This window comes from Falco naumanni, chromosome 3, assembly GCF_017639655.2.
Source record: "Falco naumanni isolate bFalNau1 chromosome 3, bFalNau1.pat, whole genome shotgun sequence".
Classification (NCBI taxonomy): domain Eukaryota; kingdom Metazoa; phylum Chordata; class Aves; order Falconiformes; family Falconidae; genus Falco; species Falco naumanni.
Genome location: NC_054056.1, coordinates 16,271,871 through 16,292,260, shown reverse-complemented (window position 1 = coordinate 16,292,260; position 20,390 = coordinate 16,271,871). Strand labels below are relative to the sequence as shown.

General features: G+C 48.5%; 1 protein-coding gene across 9 annotated transcripts in view; it reads right to left on the bottom strand.

The window, feature by feature from the left end:
- The window catches only part of CAMTA1 (calmodulin binding transcription activator 1), a 323,207-nt gene that overhangs the window by 298,645 nt on the left and 4,172 nt on the right, over positions 1-20,390 (bottom strand). For 4 of the 9 annotated variants that reach the window (XM_040588315.1, XM_040588301.1, XM_040588306.1 and 1 more), the window contains exon 2: positions 19,080-19,173. In XM_040588315.1, the coding sequence (XP_040444249.1) occupies positions 19,080-19,146 (67 nt within the window). In that variant the 5' untranslated portion in view covers positions 19,147-19,173. Of the gene's footprint in view, positions 1-4,033; positions 4,166-5,423; positions 5,553-19,079; positions 19,174-19,346; positions 20,343-20,390 lie in introns of those variants that run through there. The other 5 variants (XM_040588307.1, XM_040588308.1, XM_040588302.1 and 2 more) reach the window with 4 other exon arrangements.

The following is a 20,390-nucleotide window of genomic DNA, read 5'->3' as shown; positions in this document are numbered from 1 at the left end:
CAGAATGATTCAACCACTGCTCACTGTCGCCAACAATTCATTTGTTTTAGACCTGTCATCAATTCCTTCACCCTCTGGTTTTCACTAAAATGCCATCATCAAATTCAACTACAATGAAGCTAAGGAGGGATGGCTATTAACAGTCTAGCCGAGCAAAACTAAACCACCGATGGGTTTAGTTTTCAATACTACAAACATTCTCAACACCAGAAGTCCCAAAGTATTGGCTGAGGCTAGTGAAATTACTTACCACTGCAAACAGTTTGAGTTTGGAAACCGACCTGGAGAGCTGGCAGGAAAAAAAAACAATACCCCTGAACCAAAGATGCGACAGGAACAGGAGAAGGACACTGAGCTCTCCACTCCCAGCAATAACGGGAGTTTGCTCTTGCTGCCATACCCAGAGCTCTAACTGCTCCCCGGTATGAATCCGCACCTCCAGCATCACCCCAGGAAGAGGGCAAGCGCTGCACCCCAAAATAACTGGAGTTAAGAGAGACGCCAGCACCCGCAGGCATACTTGCCTTTCAAATCCCACAGGGTTTAAAACAGGTTAAACACAACAGAGGGCTGAAGGAGGGCAGGAAGCCTTGGAAGGCAGAAACAGGAGACAATGAGGGGCGGGCGGGGGGTGGGTGATACAAAAAAGAAAAAACTCAGCAAAGTCTGGAGAAGGAGGCCAGGAAATACCGAAGATGCAAGAAGCTGCTGGAAGCACTGTATTTTAATTAACCGGCACAGTATTCCACAACGCGCTCCACCAGCCTCATTTCACTCCATGAAAAGGTTTGGGTTTGTGGTTTGGTTTTGTTTTGTTTTTTTTTTTTTACCCCTGCAGATATATTTGGTTTATTGAAGCAGAGACAGAAGGGACACTAAAAAAGGAAGGTCACATTACGGCACCCTCCCTCTGAAGGCTGCCCGGACAGAAAGGCAGGATAGGTACTCCCTCTTCCTCCAGTAACACATGTCTTTGTAAGCAGGTGTTTTTAAAGGACTGCACTGTTTGAGAAGAACCATTTAAAAGTATTAGTAACAAAGTTAACACCAAGTCTTGAAAGCTTAAATTTTAAAAATATTTGGTTTAACCCTACTTGGACATAAGCCTCTCACTGTTCCCCGATATAGGAAATGAAATCTGAGTCACAACATCTGTACAAAACCTTCCTATAGAGATAGCTTTAAAACCCCACACAAATAAACAAAAACACCTTTGAGCCAAAGCATTTGGGAAAATCATTAACAAGGAGATGTGGAAGTGGCTTAAAAAACCTAGCGCTTTAAACAAGCCCTACACCTTACATCAAAAATCTTGCACGTACAATGGTTATAATGCCAAAAGTACTCAAAAAACAAACAAAAAAAAGAACAACCCACTAAAATCCCAGACCTCACAGACAGACGTAGTTCCTGCTGTTTGGAAAAAGCAAACCAAGTCCACCCTCTGAAACCATCCTGCTGGCTTACAGCCCTCTGAGTGGGTCTAGAAGCTTCACTAGAAGGCAGTTTGCCTCTGTCCCTGTCAACAGAAATTTTGGTAAAATCCCAACTGCTGAAATTCAGCAAAAATTCTGGGGCAGCGAGCGGACCGAGCCGAGTGTCAAACCCTGCCTCCTCACCGTGACGGTCCAATTTTGCCAAGAAGGACAGCAGTACAGAAAGCGCGGCACAAAATCCAATCCGTCATGCTCACAATAAGCTCAGGTTTGTTTAAGTAATAAAACGTTATGCAACACTTCCGCAGAGGGAAGTAAATATTTGCTGTTTAACAACCAAATCAAGAATGTTTTGTTTTCAAAAGGCATGTTGCCCAAACAGTCTCTCAGCATTCAATAGTATTTGAAGCTCTAACTGCCTCCTCGGTCAGGATGAACAACAAACCCAGAACAGCTGCCAAAATCCCTACCACCATCCTCCCTCGGTATCCTCGGCTCACGTGGGAGCTTTGGGGAGAAATTCCACCTCCTGACTTGCCCACCTCTTGACCCTGCCTGAATTAACATACGCCAAATTCAACAACTGCATATAACCGAACACAGCGGGCATGACGAGTACAGCGCCCAGCTCCTGCGCCAGCTGCACGGCTTAAACACACGGGCACGGCTCTGCCTTAAAGCTGGCGGTTTCAGGTACCTGCCCGTACGAACACACGGAAGTCTAAAGAAAGGTTCCACATTCTATTCTGAACTTTAAAAAAAAAAAAAAAACAACCACTTTCCTTTCTTAATTTAAAGAGCCCCCACCCCAAATCATGCCCTGAGCCTGGTGCAGCTTCCAAGATGGCACCTCCGAGGGTCAGTCCTGTAGCACTTCAGACGCGCAAAAGGCGGCAGAAACTACAAAAGCCGTAAACCCCTCTGCTGCAAGGATGGCAAGAGCTGCTTGGTCATCAAGCCCAGCTTCATTCTGCCTAAAAACCAGAAAAGAGGAAACTCACCCAGGTTTTCCAAGACGTGGAGATGTCTCCTGCAGCCAGGGAACAGAGACGCCAGCCTCGTGTCAAGCCCTCACCTACTGCTGGGGTTTTCCTGCTGCTAGCCAGGCACGAGGAGCCCTGACCGAAGCTTGATGGGGCAACGCCAAAACCAGGCAGGTCTGCAGAGCTGCTCGCTGCTGTTCACAAGGCTCGCTTCTCCCGTACCGCTTTGGGTGGATGGAGCGGGTTGCCCCCCCAACAAAAGCAGCGCTTCTCCACGCAACTAACCTGCTAGGTGCCATTTACACGCGCTTTTTTCAAGTAACAAAAACCTAAAGCGACTTGCGTGCTCTCCTCCAGCATCTGTACTACTGGTGAAATGCTCATTCTTGAGTCACGCTTTAAAACGATTCCCGTTTAAGTTTCCGCCAGGTGGAGTTTAAGTTTAAAGAATGAATGGTTTATATCTCACCTCCTTGAAAATATACCACAGAACTAGGTCAGCGCGGGGAGCTGCTCCGTGCACTTACTACGGGAACACCACAGGCGCCAGCGCCGAGCCGAAGACTCTCCGCTCCCGCCTCAGCGACGCTGCCCGTGCTCTGCGCGGGTACAAAGCCGCGAGCCAAGGACCGGGCAGCCAAGCGAAACGCTGGATTACAATATGGGGTGGGTGCCTTTAAACACCGGGCAGAGCAGACGTTTCTCCAGTTTCTCCAGCGACTCATGCACATCACAAATGCAAATGCTGCTGCTGACCCGTCTCCTCAGCCAGAACACATTCAGACGGCCCACAAAAATTACTTACCGATATGAAAAATGACGGAAGTTGCACTAAATAACAATGGTAAAGGCTGAATTACCTTTCAAATCAAGGAGCGCTGAGCTGCGTGGCTCTGTAAAGCCACGGCCGCACAGGGATGGGTATAGCAAAGCCTCCGCTTTACGTAGAAAAAAAAAAAAAATGTCATCATACATTGGCACAGGAAGCCCGAAAAGAGAATCAAGCCTGAGTGTGCTTTGGTGACAGTACTTTCATCCACAAAAGAACCAAAACTTCACAGTTTGAGCTAGGAAGTCCAGACAGACGCTAACTCTCTGATCACTTACACCCAGCGTTAACCAGTTGACATACTACTACTTCAGCGAAGTTAATCATTTACTTCAACACAAATGAGAAAAGAATGAAGCCCAGCGTTTTCCAGACCACAGGAAAGATGGAACTAATGAATTTGGGAGCATTAAAGAGATTAATAAAAGATGAAGCTGACACACTCCCAATCACCACTACTACTTAAAATTTGCATTTTTGGAGAGCACGGGGCCTACGTCACGCTGGACGAGGCGCAGGCAAAAATCAAACCGAAGGTGGCCATGCCTAGGGAGGCTCTATACCTCCTAAATTATGACAAACACCTTCCCGATATAAAAATAATTTTAAAAGGTATTCTCAAAGCTCTTTGAGTGGAAATCCAGGCCAAGAGACAGGATAACGACCCTTGTAATCTAAGAAAGGGTTTCCCGGTGAAGAGGGCAAACGGATTAAAAGTGAGGAAGCACATATGCTGTAGCGGATAAGGAAAAAAAAACTGTATTAGCCATATTAAATAGTGGTACCTGGCGTGCCCAGCTGCAAGTGCTGACAGTTCAGGCGGCGTTAGCGAACGCACCGGTTCGGTTACACAACCGGCTGTGGCGGGACAGGCCCGGCCGCCGGCCTCTCCCCCGGCCCCGGTAAGATGGAGGCGCGAGCACCGGGCACCGGCCGCGCTCCCGATGCCGGGCCGAGGGCGGCCCCGCGAGTGGCGGCCCCGCCGGCGGTGCGAGCGGCGGCCGGGCCCGCCCGGGGTGGCTGCGGGGCCGCCCGGGGGGCCGGCGGGGCGCACGGCGCTGGGGTCGGGGAGCGGACGCTGGCGCTTCCCGCCGGCCGGCTCGGCCAAACTTCGGGGAAATTATTAAAAAAATTAATAATAAAAGACATTAACTGCGAGGCGAGCGGGCCTGGGGACGGGCCCTGACCCGCTCCCCGTACCGGGCTCCCGCCGGGCGGCTCCGCCGGAGGGGGGGCCGCGGGGCCGCGGCCGGGCGGAGCAGCGCTACCCCCTTGCGGACACGCCGCCGCCCGGCTCCCCGCCGCGCCGGTAACTTTCGCCCGGAGTTGGGCGCCCGGACTGGCCCCCACCGCCTCCGCCTCCTCCTCCTCCCGCCAGTGCCGGCGGCGGCGGCGGCCGGGCCGGGCCCTCCCCCCGCTGCCCTCCAGGCCCCGCCGCTCGTCGGGCGGCGCCGCGCCGCTCCGCCCGCCCCAGCAGCGCCCACCCCCGGCCCGCCCGCTGCCCGCCGGCGCGGAGGCCCCGGTGCGGCGGGGCCGCGGACGAGGCCGCCCCGCTCGTGACGGGCGCGCGCCCGCGAGGCACGTGCGCCGCCGCCGCCGCCGGGAGGGGAGGGCGGGGGGGGGGGGGAGGGGGAGGAGGAAGCGAGGCCGGGGGAGGGGGGGGGCCGGCGAGGGCGGCGCGGCCAGGCCCAGCCCGGCGCGGCGTGACCCCCCGGGCGGCGGCGAGGCCCAGGCCGGGAGCGGCCGAGCCCCGAGCTCCGCGCCGCACCCTGTGCCGGCCACACCGCCGCAGCCTCCATGTTGGCGGCGGGCGGGCACGTGCCGGCGGGCGGCGGGAGGCGTGCCCGTGTCCCGGCCCGGCCGCCGCGGCCCCGGCGCCACGCGGCCTGCCCGCCGCACATGGCCTGCCCAACCGCCGCCATCCCCCCCCGCTCCCTTCCGTCCCTCCCCGGCCCGGCCCGACCCCGCGGGGGCGCCCGCCGCCGCCAAACTTTGCGCCGCGCGGCCCGGCCTCCGCCGCCGCCGCCGCCCCGCGGCCGGGGGTCAGGGGCGGGGGGGGTGGAGGGCGGCGCGGGAGGGCCCGGCGCGGTGGCAGCCCCGCGGCGGCGGCGGCGCAGGCCCGGCCCGGCCCGGCCCGGCGGCACGGAGCGGGAGGCGGCCCGGCCGCGCTCTCACCTTCCGGCTTGTTTTCGGCAGCCATTTCCCCTCCGCGCGCCACATCCTCCTCCGCCTCCTCGCGACCGGGACCCAGGCGCGCGCCGCCTCCTCCCGCTGCCGCCGCCGCCGGGCCGGCCACCCCGCGCGCACGGCGTACACCCCGCGCCGCCCATTGGGGGAGCCGCCTCACTGACACCCGCGGCGGCCAATCGCGACGGACGGGAGGTGGGAGCGTGGAGGGGATGGGCGCGACGGACAGCGCGCCTCTCCAATGGGAGCGCGGCAGCGCTTCAGTGACACGCGCCGCAGCCACTCAGCGGCGCCGCCGGCAAGACGAGGAGGGCGGGACCCGGCGCTTTACTGACGGCCGCAGTGGCCACTGGGGAAGCGGCGCAGCACGACAGACGGCCGCCAGAGCCAACCGCGCCGCGGAGGAAGCGGAACGCGCCGATTGACGCACGGCGCCGCCGGCACCGGCAGCCAACGAGGAGCGGCGTCCGCCGGAGTGACCGCGCGCGGGGCCAATGGGGCGAGCGAGCCGGGCGGCCGCCGGCGCCCCCGCCCCCGGCCCCGGCCATTGGCTGCGGGCGGCCCCGCCGGGCGCACGCCCCCTCCGCTCCCTGTAACCCTAAACAAAGCCTCCGATTGGCGCGGTGGGCGGCCCGGCCGCCAATCCCCGCACCCGCCCCGCCCGCCCGGCGGGGGCAGCCCCGCGGCCCGACCCCGCCCGCCTGCCCCATTAAAACAGACACGGTGCCGCTCCCAGGCCACCCGCCGGCATCAGCGGTAGCGCGTCGCCCCCGCGGGCTCCGGCGGGTGAGCGGGGTTTAAAAGTCACCGGCTCCGAGTCGAGACTGAGAAGCTGCGGGTTGTTCTTTCGCCAGCGAAAGGCACCCTCGGCCGGGGCACGGCGGGACCCGCCTCGCCCCAGCGGGCTCCGGCACAGGCGGGACCGTGGTAGTGCCAGAGCGGCACCGCCCCGGGGGCCGCCGGGAGGGGCGGGGGCACAGCTCCCCCACGGGGACAGACGAAGCACCGCGCCGGGCTGCGGGGGCCCTCGCCGCCGTGCGCCCCGGCCCCGGGGGCCAGCTGGGGCGGGCAGGGGCTGCCCCCTCCAAGGGGAGCCGGGTTACCGCTGCCAGCGAGGTGGGAAAAGTTGGAGGGAGCCCCACCGCTCCTACGGGAACGCGTTCGTGCCGAGCTGTGGCACATGCTGTCAGACACAGGGTGACACGGGCAGCCACGCTGATCCCGGCCGGCAGCACCTGCCTGGGAATCGGGATGTCGAGGAGCTTCCGCTCTAAAGCGGCGCCCAAGACACCGAAAGAACGGCCCTGTCCTCTTCCAGGCTGGCAGTGCCGTGGCAGAGCGATGGACTCTGCCCGGCCAAGTTTTGTCCACACCGCCGGGGGGCACAGCCTGAGGAGCGCCGGCAGCCGCTGGAGCAGAGCTCGGCGTGTCTGCACCGCCTCGTGCCTGCACAGCGCTAACGGAGAGCGGAACGGCCCCTTCCTTTGATGTGTGTGACTAAACACGCAAAAAGGATATTTTCCCCTCAGATCCCCGTGAGAGTGGAACTTCTTTAAAGAAGACCTGTTGGCTCTCTGGTTTTGCTAAAGACTGAAGCCGTTTCCGAGCCAAGACAAAAGAGGAGTATGGTATGATGGGTCTCTTCTAAGACAGAAGAAAGGAAAATTCCTTCTTCCTATTTCCAGCGGCTGCTAATCTCATGGAGCGTGAAAGGCACATTGATGAAGCGGCTCTAGAATGACAGGCTCACTCCCAACGGTCATAAAGCTAATCTAGTATACTCTGTCCTATAAATATACACAAATATTAATGCAGTTACAGGATCAGCTAAGATAATTGTTTTCTTCAGCTGCTTGAGACCTGCCAGAAACTTTTCTGGTTGCCACACTGGCAAAGAGCTATCATTTTGTCTATGAGTTGCAGGGAATTTATGCCTCTCCTTGGATATTCTTCGAAGATGATCCATACACTTCGCACAGACACAAGGTAGCCACACAGTTGGTGCTCCTCGTGGTTTGCATTACAGCAAAGAAAAGAATACTAGATTAAAATAAGCATACCTCCCCCTTAAGAGATGGAAGTCAACTACCTGGTGCAAGGGTCAGATGTTTAGGTGCAAAGATCTTAACAGGACGCAGAGGGCTATCCCACATTGAACTCATCCCCAGCGCTCCACATGGAGTGGCAGGTGCCAGCGCCTACACCCTACAGCCAGGCCTGCCTTGCTCTCCCTTCTTTGGCAAGAAACAGGCACCCAGATCAGTCCAGAAGCATAGCCTGTGGTGCCTTCAGAGCGCCAGTCCTATCTACCACCTCTCCTCTGAATCAGCTCATCTCCTGGCATCTCGGTATCCTGCCCAAGACCAACATCAGGCTGGCATTTGGAAGGGGCTCAGGCTTCCACCTGGATATTCAGGCAAGACTACGCAACAAAAAGGAGACAAGAGAAACGGTGGGGCTAACGCACCTCCTCTGAGTGACAAAGATTCTTCCTCTGCTACTACGCACAGTACTGCCGGGGAGCTAATTGGATGTAGTTTTGCAGACACCCATGCTTGTGGCTGAAACGCAGGCAGGAACCCAGGCCACTCCCAGGAACGCAGACGGCAACTGCTGCCACAAACAGTCCTTCCCTTCTGTTCAGGGAGACGAGCACATTTATTTTGGTCATAGCCCTCGCTGCATTATTCACTTACATATGCCTGAGAACAAATAACCACGAGGTACTCCACATGGGGTTAGACCTTGGGATCACCCAGCAACATAATTAAATGCAAAATCAGCCACATGTGTGCACAAGAGTGTCCATCTCTCTCTTCTCTCCAAAGCTCAAGTAGTTCCTTATGTGCTTCCATGGCTCATTAGAGTAATGAGGTCCATGTGGGCTGATTGACAAGGTTGTTCAGGACACCAGCTGCCTTCTCTCAGCCGTTACAGCCCGCAGAAGGAGGAACTGGGTGGCAATAACTCTGCTTCCACAACTAACATGACCTACCTTGGCTCTACCAGTGGCGTGCAACCTGCTCTATGAAGAGTCGTTGGGAGCGCTGTCTGGCTTTCTAGATCCTTCCTGGTCCATAAAGACGATGAGAATTTGTGTGGAAGAGGATGAATAAAGCATTTGCAAGGGGTTACCACGATAGTGTATGAGCTCTGCTACATACAGCTAATGAACTCATTCTCTTCCTCAACATAAGCTTTCCTACCATGAGAAAAAAAAAACCCTAATAAACTGAATCTTATATACCTGAAATCACACATAATTTTAACAGTAGTACATAGGTTATTACAGCAATGTGATCTGTGTAATATCATGGATGCTATTTGAACACAGATTTTTCATCAAGCATGCCAGCAAAGTCCAAAATATTTTCATTTAATTCCTTGTGCAATAAAATGATAAGGAAGAAGCCATTTGAATTGAAGTGCTGCTGGTATCTTTCAAGTTTCCCAGCTCCCCACTGTTTAAAAATCAACAGTCTAATCGCTATTAAGGCACAGAGGTACCAAACTGCCGGAGATTCTGTGCATGTACGGTACAGGATAAACTGACTTGGTCTTGCCTTTCTAGGGGCACAAACACAGAGCTACCTCCAGCTGATAAGCAGCAAGAAAGTAGATGTGCCAGGAGTTTTCGCAGTCTGAATCATGAATAATTTTTAACAGCATACTGATAAAAGCTGCCGCTGTTCTGATGTACGGCATTTGGCTTTTTTTGTTGTTGTTGAGGAGGAGGTGAAATACAAAGTTCCTTAAAAAAAAACCACCTTGATTGTCATTCCATGGCAGATGTGGGTCTGGCTTGGTTAATTGGGTTAATGTGATGATTTGGCATGCTTAGTAATATGCAGAAGTAAAACTGTAAAGAATATATTCAAATATCCTGTTATGGATATTCAGCAAATTATACATCCACCGTTGCTATGGCAAGCATCAAAAAGCAAAACAATTCAGACAGTTTTAATAGCTATAATGACAATGTTGGAACCCCATTTCTTTTGAATTGTTTGCACAAAGTTAGTCCGTGATTTAGAAGCAAGGAATGCCAAGTGTTTTTACAAAAATACTCTTAGAAGTGTGAATAGAGATGCTTAAAAAAAACCTCACAGTGATAGAAATGAAATGCTTTTGCCCTTTCCTCTCTACACTTCCAGAATCAAAAGCTGTTTCTTCTAGGAATAAACCCAAGACTTAACCAAGGCAATGTGCATGTATAAATTCACTGTCATTTCACAATACTTCACTGGATTTGGGAAATATAAGCGCCAATTCCCAGGTTCATCAAAACCAGGTAAATATCCCAAAACACGCATTTTTTCAGAAGGGTTCTCCAGAGAAGTATACTCCGTTTAGGGCTCTGCCATCCAAACAACTTGCCCCAAATGATGTGTGGAAGTTGAAGAAGAACACACGTTACCGGGAACTAAAAATCCCAGATTACACTCAGGCTGGAAGAAATTGCATACTACCCTAGCAGGAGGCCAAACTTGCTCATCCTCCGTATTTTGGAGTTGGGATACATTCTTCTCCCCATCCCCTCTGCAGTTCTGAGCCCATTTATTTCCCTCAGAAATACAAACACTACATTCAAATAACCTCTAGTAAAACACTGTTGGCTATCGGGAATTTATACCAGGCAAAACTGAAGCATAACTCCAGAGCCTAAGCCATTTTAATGGACCCTGGAGGAAAGATGTTTTTGCTGTGCAAAGCCTCATAAAGTTTTTGCAGATACTTAAGGCAGTAGCCTCAACACGAAACGCAGTATTTACCTGTTTAACCAAGAACAAGGGCAAAAATGCTTTGTTCCTCTACACTGGCACCGACTCCAGAGGGAAACAAGCGGCCGCCTGGGGGGTTGCCATGCTGGAGCCCCATTTATTGCGGTACAGGATCAAACAGCTTCAGAACTGACTTACATGGGTGCCAGCCGCCGGCATTTTGCTGCAGCCAGCAATGCCAGGGAGAACGCCTGCCACGCCATGCACGGCAGCACGCAGCCTCTGCCACAAGCCCCATTCTTCCTTCCTCTGCGGTCCTTGGTCCTTTATCTCCCTATGAGAACAGGCCAGGTTCTGTCTTCACTGTGGTTCATGCTCCAAGCACCCTGGTGGCACTAAGAAAATAACAATTATTTTGCTCTAGTATACACCCATAAGCCAGTTAGAGGAGAAAAAAACCTGAAATATGAGGTAAATTAAAGCTTCCAACTAAGGGGATTTACCAGTAAGTCACCGTAAAATTCAGATAATTTATTTTTTCAATTCTGCAGCAACTTTCTCCAATTTGTTTGGATTAGCTATTAGAAATTATGTCTCAAAAATTAAAGAAAATGTCTATTGACCATTATATCAAATTCTAATTTTAGCCAGAAAAGAAGAATAATCAGGCTGTGATTTACTCTGGTAGTCAACTTACATTAACAATTTCCCCCCCATTTATGTAATTCTGGCAAAATCAAATAATATATACAATGCTCATAAATGCCTTGCTAGATTTAGTAAAGACAATTTCCTACAGTATATTCAGGACATTTTTCTTTGCTTTCTTTTATAATAAGACAATCAAGTTATTTAGTTTAAGGAGGTAATATGATTGTCATCCACAGTAGCCTCAGTTATAATTTTAGCACAGTCTTCAGTAAGGTACATGGAAGGATTTTATTTTTGTTTGTCTGTTTGTTTTTGTTTTTAAAGCTGTTGTCATCCTGTAATAAGCTATATAGGCTGGCTGCTGCTCTCTGGGGTTGTTTTTCCCCTGCATCCTAACCCCTCTCCCCTGCTAGTGCGCAAAACTCCCCTTACTACCGAAGAAGCAAGAAGAAAGCATAAACTCTATGAGTGCGCATTAATGCAAAGCCATTGTGCACAATATTGGTAGGCAACTGGCTGTTCTGGGCAGTGGATGAACAGCTCCCAGCTCGGGACTGGCCAGGGAATGTCACTCCACAAAGGTGGCAGTGCCAGCTCCTTGAATCCCAGCCAACAGCGTGCACGGAAATCCACACAGTAACCAGTTCTACCTTGAGGAAAAGGCCATTTTCCATAATACTTATTTTCCCCTCAACATGTTCAAGACAGCATAATCCTCACGTCAGTTTGATATCAGATCTCTAGTGATCACCAAAGCAAATAATAACAGGGAGGTATGTTTAAGTCAAAGATCCCTAAAGCTCCTAAATTTCTGTTCATGCTTTTAAACAAATGTCTTTTCCAGGATACTTGACTCCTCTGAAATCGGACTGCTGTCTATATAAACTGAATGAATACTGATCTAGGAGCCAAACTTTAGTCACTGAGGTATGAAAATATCAGCCTTGGGCACTGAAGACAGAAGAATGAGTAATGGAAGACAATGACAGAAGAACAAAAGGAGATCGAAGGAAGAGAAATGGATGATGGTAACAGAGGCAGAAGGTGTTTGAAGCCACGTAGATTCAGGAACTGGAAGCCAGAGGCAAAGTCTGATTAAAAAAACAAAAAAAACCAAAAAAAAAAAAACCAAAAAAAACACCAAACCACAAAAACCTGAGTCAGCCTGCTCCCAAGGAACTCCTGGTGACGGCACTGGCCAGGCACTGCCCTTTGCCCAAAACCCTGTCCTGGAGCTACCACAGCAAGTCTTCCTTCATACACTCCCATGACGTATGTGGAAGCACCATTAACAAACAATAGAGCACTCACGCTTTCAATTAAAAAGCATTACTGTTGAAGTAATCATCTCAAGTCTTTAAAGGACTTCACCATGCCTGGGTTCTGCCATGCTATAAATTCACAATGAGAAGGAACTTCCCTGACTTTTTTTTTCGTCATTATTTATGAATAGATAAGCCAAATGGAAGTTTAATTCCAGTATCACAAACTAGAATCAATCGTCCTTTGCTTACAGTGGTACTATGGCGGTGCAGCCACTCAAATTATCTCTCGGGTGCCTGTCTGGTGCCTTATTACACAAACTCCTTCTCCTCTGTCATCAAGGATATGCACTAGTTCTTATATACAAAAATGATTGGTTTAATATTTTCTCATTAGTTTTTTTGCTATGGAACAGTTTTCTTTCTAGATTTGCCTATTGTCTAACCATTAAAACTATTCTGTTCCGTATGGCTCATAAGAGTTGCATAAAATGAGAAATATGGAGAAACTGTATATGCAGAAAAATCACTGAAATAATTAAGTCTCTGCTTCGATGTTGTCATCTGCGAGTTCTTGACTTTCCCCTAAGCTTCCTCCCCTGAAGGACTAGAACAGTAATACTCCCCCACCCCCACCCCACATGGAGTAAATCAGTTCCTACACTCTTAGTAGCAGAGTGAAAATTAAGATGTAAAGGAGTAAAGAATTCAGAACAACCCTATTATCCAGCAACAATACAATTTGCTGCTGATCTTCAGTTGCTAAGAGAGCCATGTCAATTATTTATAGAACCCAGAGCGTTAAATGTGAAGTATTTCAGCCTGGGACAGCATGAAGGTAAAAGCAGGAACGTGATCTTGTCAGAACTGCAGAACTGTAGGCAAGGACAGAATATCCCTACACAGATTACCCTTTTTATTGAACTATAAATTGAAAAAGGTCCTTATGAAGTGTCACTTTCTGTGTTAAGTGATATGCATTCTCTTTTTTTGACGTTTATCTAAAGGGCTATTTCAGCCAGGGAAACAATGCACGCTATTTTCCAAAAACGTAAGTTAGCATAACCTCATCCGAGTATTTACATGATGCTCACGACCTTCTCTTTCTCTGTGCTTATGTCTATGAACAGCCTGTCACCCGCACCTTAAAATTTGCTCTGAATGACCATGACTCTGCCATTCTCATGGTGCTGAAAAGACCTCACCAGGCAACACTGAGCAACACCATAGCACTGCCCAAGGACTGGATATATACTACCAACTCACCTGTAGTAACCACAAAATACAGCTTAAAATAACTTCCACCAACTGAGAGTGGGAGACACATTCAAAATTAGCAAGTGCTCCTAAAGAAAAGAATTATGCATTACATTATTTCTTTTTAGCTGCTAAGAGAACTTTTAATATTGGAATTAGCTTTCATAGATGCAATGATGTATTTCAACTTCTATCTCTGATTAAACAGTAAAACCTGTGACCTAGTGTTGCACAATGTCAATTTTGGTAACACCCCTTCCTGCTTAAAAAGACTTAAGTAGATTTATAATAATATTAAAACTAGAAGTTAATCCTTCTGTAGGGTTACCGATTGGTCAAAATTGACTAGAAGTATAAAAAGTAAACAGATCTTAGTTGCAGAAATTAGTGTGGTATCGATGGAAATGGGCGGTCACCTGGATGACAAGCCTGAAGAGCACGTTTCAGAAATGGCTCTGCAAGATCTGCCTATGAATTTTAAGTGCCAATTAGGAGCATAACCTAAGGACTGCGCTTACTTCTGGTGTATTCAGTATTAAGCCCTTACAGTCAAGGTGAAAGCCTGGGGGATGAAATTATGTCCCTAACCTTAAGCACCCATCACCATCCAAACAATTACAGTTTATATGAACGATACAAAGGTGTAAGAGACTCCAGTAACCACAGAGTTTAAGGTATGAAATCAGAAAGAATGTAAAGGCTTGCTTTTAACAAATGGCTTACCACTGTCTATAATAAATAGAATTTAGGAAATAAAATATTTCCCACCTCATTTGGCCATGTGTTTGATCAGAAAGCAATGCTTCCTTTCTTGCACCATTTAAGATGAAAGAGGCAAAAAGGCTTTGTGTATGTGTCGCCATTACTGGGAAGCTCCTTGAATGTGGGGTCCCACACAGCTCCATCCCACTCCCTTCCCCACACAGGCTGCACTCTCCCTCATTAAGGGAGGTGTTGAAACGCTAAGGTTCTTCACACCAGCAATACATGAACGTGTGGTTTACGCCTCTCTCGCACTGAGATTTAAACCTCTCACATCTGAAAAGTTTAAATCCAGTATCGTTAGTCAGCTGACTGGATACCCAGGAAAAACAAGCACAGGGTGCAAAGCACCCACTTCAAGTGCGGGCCAGACAACAGTTAAGCAATCGGGAAGGTGAGCACTCCGAGGCATACACTGCAAGTCTCTTTCATTTCAAGAATGTAAGTAATTTTACCCCAAGTCTTTACCTTGGAGTCACACAGATAGCATAGTTGACTTCTTACATGGTGCAAGCCCTACAATGCATAAAAGAAAGGTTACACTGTTGTACAGACTGAAAAGAGTTTAATTAATCCCAAAGCATTCACTTCTTTGGGAAAATAAGGCACAGGACAACCTCATGCTTACTGAACTAGACTCAGAGCCATTGTATGTCAATTGATGACAGTTTCTCTCCTCAAGGGATTTTTGTTCAGTGGCCGGGTAGGCACTTCCAATAAAAATACGTTTTCTATGGGCAATGATGATTAAGAAATACTGAAAACACTGTTCATCTTTCACCAGGAAAAGCTGGTGTGGTGGCATTCAAAGCAGAGTATTGCAGATCACAATGGGGACTATTTTGGATTTTCCTCCTTGTGCACTGACTCTACAAAAGCCCCTATTTACTAAACTATTATAAACAACTCATTAGCCACACTAATCCCATAAAGCCAGTGGTGCATTACTGGTAGGTATCCACCATCTACTATGGGAAAAGCTACACAGTCTGTCTCTAAAAATACCTTGGTTATTTTCTGCCAGTCAGTTGGCAGCTTTTATTCAAAAAGGGCGATTTTTACTTAAAAAGCATATGGTTGGAAGCAGACAAATCATGTGGCAGATATTAATATAATCATCATAACTTCCACAGAATCAAAATTTCAACTTACGTTTTCAGCAATGATACTGGAAGTTTATCTGCACAGGAGGTGCTTGTATCATTCATAGCAAGTTACGTGAAAGCAAGGAGTTGGATTAAACACCCAACCTTGAGGCAGCTGGATTAAACACCCAACACTGTGGTGAAAAGATTGTCTATGGCTCATATCAGGAACAAACGTGGACTAGTCAAAAACATCCAGTTTCTTCGGGGGGAAGGGGGGGGGGGGGCGGGAACACATGGATGGATCAAAACCAAACCAAAAAAAACCCACAAACCAACCCAGAGAACCTTGGAACCCTACCTTGTAGGAACAACAACTGTGGTAACAGCCATGGATACATGATAGTCTTCCTAAAATGCATTGATGGGTCCATGAAATATTCTAAGCTAAATCAAGTATTTCAACAATGGAAGAATTCTAACCGTATCTCCTCCAATTGCCTTGCCTCCAACACTGAGGGCAAGATCATTAAATACAATTACTATGAAATTTTGTCTGACAAGCCACTGACAGAAAAGGAGTAATACTGAACTTCAAGATCAAAGTATACAAGCGAGTGATTCACCTTCCTTTCTTGTATGCTTGCAAGACGGAGGCTAAACATGAACATAGTATCAGGTGCCTTTAAAAGCTCCACTTGCATTTGAGTAAGAGAAATTGCATCAAGTGAGAAGATGAGGCTACACAACCCTGAATGCGACTCTCTCTTAGATAAGCGTCCTCCTTTACTAGCTCAGGAGCTTTGTCTATCAGACCATGTCACCCGAATGACTAACAGCACACCAACTCCCACTGCTGCCATCTCTCACCAGCTCCAGTAAGCTAAAGCGTTAGCAGGACAGCAAGCAAAATAGAATTTGTATTTCCCAGTGCTCCCCTGCAACAGAAAACCTGACAAGACTGAGGGGAAAAAACCAAAAAAAACCCACAAGCTAGTCTAGTAGGCAACTGTCTATCCTCAGGGTCATGTAAAATACCACACGCTGGAAGAAAGAAGAAACAGCGAGGAGCTGGCAGGATCCAAAGCGCAATGCCCGCAGAAGCGATTATGCTGATGCCAAATCTGGTCCTATCTGAGCTTTCCAGCCACTGCTGAGTTGACAGCACGTGCCGCAATGCCAGAGCTGGCAAAGGTGATGCTGAGCACAGCTAGCGGCCACTAGCCACCTTAAAGCAATAGCACCATGCATCTTCCCCGTGCCAGCGTCTAGTGGCAGGGATAGTAAAATAACATGCATATAGTGCTCTTTGTCAAAACCAATAGTACGTACTGAAAACCAACTCACCATTCTCCATTTCACCCAGCCTGCTGCGGTGCTGGACTCACAGGGTGCTGTGACCCACCACCAAGCCGGGCTGGCTGGGCTCCAGGGCCCCAAACAGCGAGCGGGAGGAACAGGGAACAGCTACGAGCCCTGGCTCTGGGGAACCGGCACAGCCGTAAGGACACAGCGCCTTGCCAACACTGACTGTACTCCAATTTTAGCAGACTTAAAGCTTTCCAGATTGATGGTGAAGAATTTCAAAACTCAAAGAGCGTAATAGATTTACATCCGAGTTTATAGAAAGAGCTGAATAATACACCAGCAGCTATAACATACACATACACAAAACAAGAAAGAAGAAAACTATCAGATCTTCCAAAATACAGACTGACAAGGAATTTGCTAATTAATATTTTAAGTATGCCTGAATTCTCAACTCTTGTGTTATTAAACTAAAAATTATATCATCGTGTATTTTAACTACATGATAGCTTACACAAGTTATGACCATTTAAAAAAAAATATTCTGCATTTCATATGATATTTATACGGTATTTCAAACATGGTTACATTTCCCATAGGACAAACTACTACTTTTTCACCAAAAGCGCTGAATCTGGTGTTGTTCCTCCCCTGTGACACCATGTGGTCTACACATAACAAGGATTTTAGGGCGTGCTGTAGTGTCCAGAGCAGCTCCTTATCATGGCACCAATGGGAAAGTATTTTACTAGAGAGGCAAAATTAAATGGCACAATTGAGCCCAAATAATATTCTTACTGACACAGTAGGAGAAGTCATTGACAACTTCTCAGAGAACTATTCTGCTGGGGGTAGGCTGGAGGCCAGTTTTGGAGAGAAAAGAGCTGGTAGGGAATATGGGTTCCCAGCTTCCAGCCACCAACAGAGCACAAAATCCAGAGGGCTGTCCATGGAAAATAGCATCTTAGTATCTGTAATTCCTACATGTTTCTCATCTTCAAAGTGCAAAAGGTTGGCTTTCAGGCAAGCTGTACGTGTTCTGAAAACAGCTTCTGACAGATGACAGCGGTGCCCTAACGCAGAGCGCTGTCCCCGTGACAGGCTCTTCACGTACTCGGCTGACAGGGTCCAAAGACACCGAGCATGCCGTTTAAGCTACACTGCTGCAGGAAACGCGCTGCAGTGGGAAACAACGAGGTGCCAAAGGCCAACAGAAAGCCAGCACCTCCCTTCCCAGACACGCGGCGTGCGGACGGAATGGTTGGATCTTTCAGATTTCCTAGCATTATGAATCAGCCTGAAGAAGTAATTTCTGACACTGTCAAAACTGCACTAGTGATCTTCAGGAAAGGCTGTGGCGTTAGCCTATTCAAAAGCCCTAACCCTGCCCTGCACAGTGCTCTGTATGACAGACCACAGCTTGATTAGAAACAATTTAAGCTCATAAAAATTACAACTGGCACCAAAACCTAAACTATAGCAAATTCCTCCCCGATTCTTGTTTTGAAGACGACACTTGCAGCAGAATAGAACTGTTATTTGTATCTATCAACCATTCACACCTCATCTTGCTTCTTGTATCGTCAAAATCTTCTGCTTGCTGCAGAAATGCCCTTCTGTCCCACACCCCTGCTGCCAGAAACAGCCCGAGAGGCATGGGGCAGCACGCAGTTAATGACTACAAACCTGGAGCATTTTCAAGGAGAATGTTTGCTTTTGACTTTTGGGGGATTAAAGTCAGTCTTCCATAAACAAGCATGAAAATATCCCAAGGAGAGCAATGTTACTAATGATGATTTTTCTTGCTTCTTGCCAGTTGCTTCAGCCACTTCTGCTGCCATTGGAGGAGCGTAACAGAGGCCCTTCTACCACACAGCTCTCTGCAGGTGTGAGTAAATCTGCCTCTTACTTCCCAAAGTCCTCAAGCGAACTACCACACCTCAGCGACAGAGAGAATTTCTCAGAATGAAAGAGCCAATAAGCAGTGATTCCTTTGGGCACCTCAAGAGCATTAACACAAAATGCAGCAAAAAGCACCAGAATAGCTGAAATCAATTCCATCCTCATGGAGGCAACTGGTTTGCAATGCATTCCAAACATTTTAACCACGTGTATCTGCCCAGGTTTAAGTCAGAAGACAGTACAGGCAATGACTGCGCTGAACCGTCACCTCAGGAGAATGACACTGGCTGCAAATTAACCCACTGAGTTCATCTCTTATTTCTCTTTTTGTTCTCATCACAAAACATGGCAGCAGAAAACCTGGTATGATTGCCAAACTAATTTGGGAGTGCAAGCCACAGGTCACGATGAGACGGCTGCTGGACCTGCAAGCCCGTGCATGCAAGGGCACATTCAGAAGTACGAGTCTCGCAAGGGCTTTAGGTACAGAATGGTGCAGCTTTGGGGAAGACCTAAGCATAGAAAGAGTAGGTCGGGAGTGAGAGGCATCACTGGGACTTCATGCAAAACAGAGGAGGAGGGAAATCAGAACACTCAGCTATGGTTTGAGGGGGCGTGCCATTTGCCTTAATGAGGGAATGTACCACATGAAGTCCCACAGGCTCCAAAATGCACTCAATTAGCTGTTCCTTTTACCTTTTTGTTCTACCCAGCATTTCTTCAAGAGCACTGTCATCTCTGGCTTTGGCATCCTACTCATCATCTATGAATTCATGTTGCTGTTTCCTTCCTGAAAGGAAAAAGTCCCATAGTCAGTCATTTGCTACACAGAGGAAAGGACAAATTTGACAGAGTATTTTTGCCACTGTTCAAGTTCAAAGAGCAGGCAGCAGTACAAGTTGCGTTCTCCACTAGTGTCATTCATCCGAAATCAATCAGCCTGTGTTGACTCAAGAAACTTACCCCGAATTTACCTGTAAGCAGCTGAAAAGCTGTCAGTGTCTCAGACCTGCCTGGAGAGAAAGAGCAGGGCAATGACTCACCCAGAGTAAAAAAAATGCCCCACAACACGAAGAGAGACTCGTGCCAAGCAAGTATCTTCATTTTATTTTCAAACATTCTGAAAGCGTTAGTATGAAGAAGCAGCAAAACACTGAGAAAGCACATTTAACGTTAGGAAGGCCTCCCTGCCATATCATGTGAGCCAAATTAAAAATAAAACTAAACACAAGCGTACAAAGTGGAGACAAAAAAAATCAATTTTCTCAAAGAGATAACGTGAGGGACTCCCAGAGGGGCTGGCAAAATCTGGGAGAGAGAAAGAGATTATATTTTATGGGAAGAGATTCAATAACCATTCTTTTCCCATAAAGCTAGTGATGGAGAATTGTCACCGCTCCATAGACACACAGTGCACATTTCAGGACAACAGTAACAGAAAATCAATAGCATCTTTTATACGTGAAAAGACATTATCGCTATGGACTCCTAATACTAACAAATGGGACCAAAGAAGACCTTTACTAAAATTTAGTAGTCAGCATTAATCTGGCTGATAAGAGAGGGGCAGTATGCTCATCTACATCCTCAGATTTTTTTTTTTTTAAAGAAATAACTCTGCTCAGAGCTTCACCCTCTACTGAAGCCAAAGAGCCCCCAGATGACACTACATTAAAAGTCTAACAATGTTGAACCCTGGCGCTGTCGCTCGAAAGCCCCATCGGCATACATTTCCTCTCTGGCTGATGGCTGTAATCATTAGGAGGTAGGAGCTTTATCAGGTGGTAATTTGACAGCTTTGACAAGCTCGGCTGAATTTATGGCACTTTCTAGTTTTTCCCTCCATTGAGCTGAGATGGAACTAGAGTTAATATTAGCAAAAACACTTTGTGCGGGGGCAATTTTCCAGCGATGACTACATGATTCCAGTTACTAAGAAAATCTGCTAAACAAGGCCTCCTCATAGTCACTTGCCTCTCTCACCAGCCCAGGGAAGATGGTTCCCCA